Source organism: Melopsittacus undulatus, chromosome 4, assembly GCF_012275295.1.
Source record: "Melopsittacus undulatus isolate bMelUnd1 chromosome 4, bMelUnd1.mat.Z, whole genome shotgun sequence".
Taxonomy (NCBI): Eukaryota; Metazoa; Chordata; class Aves; order Psittaciformes; family Psittaculidae; genus Melopsittacus; species Melopsittacus undulatus.
The window spans coordinates 85,504,685-85,513,055 of record NC_047530.1 but is presented as its reverse complement, the minus strand read 5'-3'; the positions used below and the strand labels follow the sequence as shown (position 1 = coordinate 85,513,055).

Below are 8,371 nucleotides of genomic sequence, written 5' to 3'. Positions count from 1 at the left end.
CCAACAAGGAGATATTGTTTAAAAAGAGCGAGCGAGAGAGCGAGCTGAAGAGCTGGTCTGACCGAGTGGATCCGTGCAGCTTCTCCTTCTGGGATCGCCGGGATCGAGCCGATTCCCGGCTCCGCGGCAGCGCAGCGTGCGCCGTGCCCTGCCCGCGCCGGGAGCCGCGCAGCATCCTCGCCGGACTCCAAACCCTCCGCGCTGCCTTGAAAATAAAAGCATCTCGCTGATAATAAGCGGAGTGTTGGGGGGAGAAGACTCGTAACTGAGGAGCTGCCGGCCGCGTCCCTCCTCCCCGCAGCCCCGGCTCCCCCCCCCAGCCATGCTCCGGGTCAGCTTCGATGGCACGCTGAGACGCCGAGGGCTCTGAACGGGGACAGCCGAGCGACGCGGAGCCGACCTGCCCAGAGACCGGCACCCACGGCCTGTGGATTGTTGTCTTGCGGGGGCGGAGTGGGCGGGGGGGTACAAGTGGCATTTCTCTCTCTCTTCCCCCCCCCCCCCCCCTTCCAGGCTATAAATTGGATTGTATATAAATCTGCTTCGTTTATCTCCCTGACCCCCCTCAATGACGCTGGACTAAAGAGCTCCTCTCCGCGGCCCGCCAGGACCTGCCGAAGCTAGCGATGGACCAGGAGCGGCTGCGCCCGGGGATGCCCCTCTGAAGCGGCGCGGGGCACCGGGGCAGAGCGGCGCCGCCTCCCCAGCCCTGCTCCCCAGCTACCCTCGCACCTCCGACTCTCTGCCCGCTCCCCCTCCCTCCTCCCCGGGCTCCGCAGCCACCCCCTCACCTGCTGCCGTCCCCCACCCCCGTGGAGCCGGGCTCTCCGTGCACGCCGAGCCCGGTGCACCCCCCCCCCCCCCCCCTCAACTTCGCCCTCGGTTCCTGCTTGTGCAGCCTCCCCCTCCGCCTCCCCGGCGGCACACGCCGCTTCCCCGGGCGCCCCCTCCCTCCGCCGCGACTCCCCCTCTGCGCGGAGCGGTTGCGGCCCCCCAGCTTGGCTGCCACCGCCCCCTCCGCGCCGCGGAGCGCACGGAGCGGCGCTGCCTGCAGACGGGCTCCCTGCGGCGCTTCGGGGCGGCCCCCAGCTCGGCCCCCCGCTCCTCCGCCATGGACGGGGCGGCTCGCCGGGGGGTGCTGGCCGCGCTGCTGGCCTGTGGGCTGCTCCTGCTGGGCGCCGTGGCCACCCCGACCCCGCCGGCCCCCGCCGGCAGCTCCCCGCAGGACACATGCACCTCCTGCGGCTTCCGGCGGCCCGAGGAGCCGGGCAAGGTGGACGGGGATTTCCTGGAGGCGGTGAAGAGGCACATCCTGAGCCGGCTGCAGATGCGGGACCGGCCCAACATCACGCACGCCGTGCCCAAGGCGGCCATGGTCACGGCACTGCGCAAACTGCACGCCGGCAAGGTGCGGGAGGACGGCCGCGTGGAGATCCCCAGCCTGGACGGGCAGGCGAGCGCCGGTCCCCCATCCCACGACCCCGTCTCTGAGATCATCAGCTTCGCCGAGACAGGTGGGCGCCGCCCGGCCCCGCGACCCTGCTGCCCGCCCTGCCATGCCCTGTCCTGCCCGGACGGCATCGGCCACCCGCCCCGCTTGCTTCATCCCTGTGGGACCCCGCTCGACCCCTATCAGTCCCTGTCAGATCTCCCGCTCTCCTTGCCTGGCCTCATACACGCTTTCCCTGTTCCCCCTCCCGACCCCTGGCAGCGCCCCTGACCTCTCTTGCCTGGACCGCTGCCTGTCCACCTTGCGCTCTGCCTGCCCTCCTGCCTGCTGCAGGCCCCTGGCTGCCGGGCTCTCCTGCATGTCCTTCGCCTCATCCGCTGGCCCCTCTGCCCAGCACATCTCGCCCGGCCCTGCCCGCTCTTTCCTGCCCTCTCTGCCTGTGCCCCGGTGCCCGGGATTCTCCCCGGGTTGTGCCTTGAAACTCCCCTCACTGCATCCCTCCATCCCTTCGCAACTCGCTGCAATCTTTCTGTGCTCCCAGCTTCCCTCTGGTCCTTCCAGCTGCACCGTGGCTTGCCACCATCCCTGTGCAACCCCTGTCCCTCCTCTGCCTGTCCCACTCCATCTCTTGCATCCGTTGCCTCATCTGTCTGCCCTGCACATTTGTCTGATTGACTGCATGCATCTGTCTGTTGAGACTCGTATTTGCCCGTTCTGCCTTTCCATTTGTTTCCCATATATTTAGCTTTCATTTGTAGTGTTGGCCTTGTCTGTCCATTGCCTACAGCCTCCTACCAAGTGTGTCTGTCCCCTCTTTGTCCATCAGTCTGTTTACTAACTGTGCCATCCATCTCCACAGTACCAGCCATCTCAGTCCTGTCCAGTCATTGCAGTTATGTTACTGAATCCCTCCAGCACAGCTTTCCAGCAGTTTATCCAGGCAACCGCTGTGCCTGTGAACTTTGCACATCTGGCTCTAACAACATTGCTCTGCAAATTAGCTCTTTCCTTGTCTATCTCCCCATCTCTCTTCTCCTTCATCGCTCTATTGCTCGGTTCATTTTTCTCTCTCTATCTTCCTGTGGCATCTCTGTATCATTTGTCCACAAAATAAATCTCTTTCTATCCTGCATACTGCCCACTCATCTTCTTTATCTACCCTCCCACTTACCAAAGGCATATACATTTACAGTATCTATGGGATCTGTTGCATTATACATGTGCTTGTTATATTCACATACAAAATTTATGGGTACACATAATCTCACACAACACAAATGATGTGGATCAGTGCAGCAATGCTGTACTGTTCTTTTTCTGTTTCTGTCACCACAGTTTATAAAGAAGTTGTGTATTTACTAACATGTGGAAGGCTTTCTCAGCATACATTTTGGGTTTTATTATTTTTTAATAGGCTGTTATTGCAAGATCTGGGGTGGGCTTGTACTTCCATTTGGTATTCAATCGATTGCTGGCTTCTGTAACTCTTCCAAAATCGACTTTTTGTAAAATGTAGACAAACACAGTGAAAATTTTTTGTCACTGAAATATTGCAAGGTAGTATGAATGGGCCCTGGAGGCACATTTGAAAGGCGTCTAGGATAACAAATGAAGACACAGACTCCGCAAAAAATCCCATTCAGAGATTGACGAAAATAATAAAGGCTCTTAGGAAAAGAGAAGAAAAATCTACATTTGTCTCTGTACAGAAAGAAGCGAAGCAGATACAGGCAGATGAGAAAATGCCTTTCCAGCAATAATTTTAAATAATGATTGGGAGGCTTTGATTCAAGGACCAGAATTACAGTCTCCTCCATAAAGGCCAGCTTACACATTTATCACCTACGCCAAATTTAGTTAGGACTTATAGTACAAAAATGCAGGAGGGCCACTGGTATTTCTGAAACGTTTCAGGCAGCAGGCTCTTCTGTTTACAAATAAGGGGTTATGTCAGACATTTGGTGACATTTGGTTTTTCGTGACAATTTCGCTTCTTTAATCCTGGTGTTACTGAGAAGCGTATTGAGAACAGGCAGTGACGGCGTTACAGTGAGAGCAGCCGCTTCGTTGCCTTGCCTTGTATGGAAGTTTATCTTTTCAGGGGGAAAAAGCAGAGATCAAAATGATCGATAACAGCAGATATTCTACCAGGCTGAGTGGGGATTAGCTTGATCTGTTGAACAAGCAGGCACGTTACTGAAATATTTTTCCTCTGTCTCCTGAATCCTCTCTGTTAAACCTCCATGAGAATATGTGAAAATTGAAACAAAATCCCCAGTTTGGCATTGGTGTGTCAGTGGTTATTGAAAGGGCTCTCCCCGGGAGAACTGGCAGGTAGCTGAAAGTCAAAACTGTTCTTAAACCGACGAGATAGCAGAGTCCTAGTGTCCGCCTATTCAAGGTGCCGCTGTGGTGTCTTTAAAGCTGGCTGGCTGGAAAAAAAAACCCATATTCTGGAGAGCTCTCACTGTTGTCTGTGGATCTGACACATCCGACTAAATCCCGATTCTGAGCGTTGCTGTGGGAAGTCCCCTCTTTAATTCATTTTGATTGCAAATTGGGAATATCTGATTCAGTGCTCGCCTTCTGACCGGCACAGCCCCGTTGTCACCACTCCCTCGATCTGCTGTTCTCTAGTGTTGTTCCCAAATCCAGAATGGCACACAAGCTAATATTTCCTTTTTGACTTAATCTTGCTGATCTCTCCTTATCTTGCAGACGATCTGGCTTCATCTAGAGTCCGCCTCTATTTCTTCATCTCGAATGAAGGGAACCAGAACTTGTTTGTCGTTCAAGCCAGCCTGTGGCTTTACTTGAAGCTGCTTCCATATGTCTTAGAGAAAGGCAGCAGGCGAAAAGTAAGAGTCAAAGTCTATTTCCAAGACCCGGACACTAGCAACAAGTGGAATGTGGTTGAAAAGAAAGTTGATCTCAAAAGAAGTGGTTGGCACACTTTCCCCATGACAGAGGCAATCCAGGCTCTGTTTGAGAGAGGAGAAAGGAGACTGAACTTGGATGTTCAATGTGAGGGCTGTGAAGAGTATTCAGTGCTGCCAATTTATGTGGACCCCGGGGAGGAATCCCACCGGCCTTTTTTAGTGGTGCAAGCCCGCCTCGCTGATAACAAACACAGGATCCGGAAAAGAGGCCTGGAGTGCGATGGCAGGACCAATCTATGTTGCAGGCAACAGTTTTACATTGACTTTAGACTCATTGGGTGGAATGACTGGATCATAGCACCATCAGGTTACTATGGGAATTACTGTGAAGGGAGCTGCCCGGCCTACTTGGCCGGCGTCCCGGGGTCGGCTTCCTCCTTTCACACCGCCGTCGTGAATCAGTACCGAATGCGGGGGCTGAACCCGGGCACCGTGAACTCCTGTTGCATTCCAACCAAACTTAGCACAATGTCAATGCTGTACTTTGATGATGAATACAACATTGTGAAAAGGGACGTTCCCAATATGATTGTGGAAGAATGTGGTTGTGCTTGATTTAAGGTGTGTTTTTTTTTGGGGGGGAGAGAGAGAGAGAGAGAGGGCAAGAGAGAGAAAGAAACATTCCCGTACAAGATGGTGTTGGAGGAAGTTTCACTGTGTATCCAGGCATCAGTGTTGGAAAGTCACTGTGGAAAAGTTTGACAAAAAAAAAAAAGAAGAAAAAAAATCATTTCACTTTGGTGTCAGGACAGTGGCAGTTTGTGGATCTTGGACACTTATATATTCTACCACTTATAAGTTAATGCTATGAAATATCTTAAAGACACACACACAGGAAACATGGGCACGCACACAAACACGCGCTCATACACATGTACACATACACAAACACATACACAGACGCACACACACACACACACAAGGCAGCTCGGAAAAGGGACATGGGAACAGAAAGTCAGTGACCAGTGACGACGGACCTAAATGCCTGCCAGTATGAGTGAACGGCTGAGCAGCTGTTTCCCCGCCTGCCGGTGAAGCCAGATCGAAATGAGCTCCCTTTGCTCAGGCAAAAGCACAGACTGCGAGAACATGATGTATTCTTGCAGGTGTCGAAATGACCAAACTTAGAAAATTGAGAAAAAGAAAAAAAAGTCGACCGTCACCTCTGAGGTCTAATGAGAAGCTGCAGGACATTGCGTTGGGAGGTGATCACTTCCTCTTAATTTAAATATACCTAAATGTAAGCATCACAGATACCCGCATCTTCCTACAGCACTTCCAGTAAGGAATCGCATGGTACCATCAGAGAGAGAGAGAGAGAGAGAGAGAGAAAAGGGGACAGATGCGTAAGCAACTGCTGTATTACTAACATTTGACCCTTGTGTAGGCACAACCTGGGCTGGCGTGATCTGATGCTTTAACTGCCCACCAGCAATATGTGGATGGCTACACCCGCTGTGTCTTGGAAAAGGGTATCGGATATCGTATCTGGACTTTATTGACCATTGGCATCTCTCACTGTTCAAAGAATGAAAAGTCAGAGTTGCAATCTGTGTTCTTCAATGAGGGACTCAGAAAGGACATGTCATGTGGGGGATGAGCAAACAAGCAACCGCCACTGCGGCTAAACCAATGAACCCTAAAGAGGAATGAACCCTAAAGAGGAGTGACAGTAACAGAGTGGAGACGTTCTGAAAAATGCAGTGCGTATAGTAACAGGCAAGGAACATTTTAACAAGTCTTGGAAAGGAGGAAAGAGGAGAGTGCTTTCGATTTCCTTACCAGGAGGTGTCAAGGATGGCCATAAAGATCAGAAAATAATGATACAGCATAGCACTTGCAAACTGCTTGAATGCACGTATAATAGCACTTGCAAATTTCAATGCCTTGAAAAGTGGTACTTGATAGTGCACTTATCTTTGCTCACTATCTAGGTAAACAGGTGCCGCATGAGCTATGCAATTTAAAGTGTTGACCCATACTAGACAAAACTGGACTTATGATATGACTTTTTTATATTTTTTTATACTTGAAATTAAATCTTTTGCTTCTTTTTTAAAGCGAATGATTGCTTTTAATGTTTGCACTGATTTAGTTGCATGATTAGTCAAAAAACTGCCATTTGAAAAAAAATGTTATTTTTATAGCAGCAAAAAATGAATACAGTTAAATGTATTATACATAAATTTTGGAACCAAAGAGGCCAACATATTAGTTATAATTTTTATGAGATGGCAAAGCCATCATATCATGTAGTCATACTGAGCAATCCCTCACGAGGCCTACCAATTGTTTCAGGGTACAAAATGGATTCTGTTTGTTCTATTCAGTGTCTTTTCTATACCATACGCACATGGAATGTAGAGTGAAAAAAAAGACTATTGTAGAATACATTACAATATGTGCATCCTTTAAATCCAATTTTTATGTTTATTTAATAAAGTTCCTTTTAGGTTCTGTTCCATAATAATTTAAACCAAACAATTTTCACTTAGATTTGCTGTTGAAGTATTTTACATTTGTGTACAGTTTAAATAAATAAAAAAGATTGAAAACTGGATACGCTTTTTTCTTTCTTTTTTTTTTTTCTTTTCCCTCTTTTCAGTGTGTAACATCTGGAGAAACTTGCTTACTTTCAGGACTGCATGTGGCTGCAGACACTGAACTGTCGCATTAGACTGTAGTTGTATTAGTCACTGCAGAAAGCCTTGTCTGAGAGCTCAGCTGTGCTCCTAAAAATGTTACACTCCACTTTTATTGCTGTCTATACATGTAAGCATCTGCTTCTCTCTATCTGCATCAGTGCAGTGTCTCTGGGCAAAGGAACGGGGCTGTTCCGCATACCTGCAGGTCATTTACAGCAAGTTCCTGGTTCACCTGCTGTGTAAGAATGTAACTTCTTGTCTAGGTCACTCCCTCAGTGGTTACAAGAGGTAAAAAAATAACGTGGAAACCACTTCCAGGAAAAAGAGGTCAATACTGTTTGATGAACTTTTTTCTTTTTAATTAGCTGGCACCAAGGAGAGGTTTTCTTTGAGTAAAATGCATCCCTTCTACTAACAAGGGATTACTAGCAAACCCCAAAATACTCACAGAAATTCTTGTCAGCTGTGCATATATCCAGATATTGATTTCATTGATCTTCATAGATAAATTCTTCCTCCTGGAGACCTGAGCAAATGCCAGCTGAAGCTGACAGAAGGACCTCTGTTGACTTAGCAAATGTTAGGTCTGACCCTGAGACCTGGAAAGTGTTGAAGAAGCAAGTTCATGCAGCTAATGATGGGTTCTAGTTACAATTCACATTCAAGCATAGCTCTGCCCACCCCTCCCCAAAGCCAGACACTGCAGTGAAATTACTTTGTTTCAGGAGACCTGTAGGAGCAATTTGCTGTGGCTGTGTCAACAACCTGCTGAGCAGAACTTTGTCCCCAGACCAAATTTTTTGAATATTTCATAGTTTTCTCACCAGCTTGAACTGCACATTTATTGTCAAAGCTCTCTGCTCCTGCTCCATCTCTTAGCAGCCTTCTCCCTTTGTTAACTGTGCTACTGATAAATTCAACAGATTTCCCCTTGAAATCAGTGGCAAATTGATGTCCCTTCAGTCTGAAGGCACATTTGACCTAATATGACACTGTCGTTATGAACAAGACTGAGCTGCACTTTTAAAAATGGGATATGTTGAGAAATCTTTCCCATTGAAATGTAAGGCCCTGGAGGCTGGGTCCGGTTAGGTTTCATTCTTAATTGAAAGTGTTTGGTTTCTGGGGTTGAAGCCAAGCCCTGCATTGGACACTGGGACTCCTGTGCTCTTCCAGGAGGAGAGCAGAGTGTCTCGGCATGGGATTTGGACCTGCAGTCCTGGGGAGCAGGGAGCTACTGACATCGAGGATGCTATGAGTTTGGGCTGGCCAGAAACAAGGGGCAGGAATGGGCTGTGCTCTGCATCCCACTGCAAACCCACAAGCAAGACCAGGAG

General features: G+C 49.5%; 1 protein-coding gene across 1 annotated transcript; it reads left to right on the top strand.

The window, feature by feature from the left end:
* The first annotated feature begins 515 nt into the window (after nucleotides 1-515).
* On the top strand, nucleotides 516-6,947 carry INHBB (inhibin subunit beta B). The gene is made up of 2 exons (XM_005153811.3): nucleotides 516-1,514; nucleotides 4,169-6,947. Exons 1-2 carry the CDS (start codon nucleotides 1,112-1,114, stop codon nucleotides 4,942-4,944), a joined length of 1,179 nt encoding a protein of 392 aa, XP_005153868.2. The 5' UTR covers nucleotides 516-1,111; the 3' UTR covers nucleotides 4,945-6,947.
* Nucleotides 6,948-8,371: the final 1,424 nt, after the last annotated feature.

Excerpts from the sequence above, each read along its gene's own strand:
- INHBB (XM_005153811.3), top strand. The coding sequence starts at position 1,112 with ATGGACGGGGCGGCTCGCCGGGGGGTGCTGGCCGCGCTGCTGGCCTGT. Across the intron at positions 1,515-4,168 it reads CATCAGCTTCGCCGAGACAG|ACGATCTGGCTTCATCTAGA; the intron begins GTGGGCGCCGCC and ends CTTATCTTGCAG.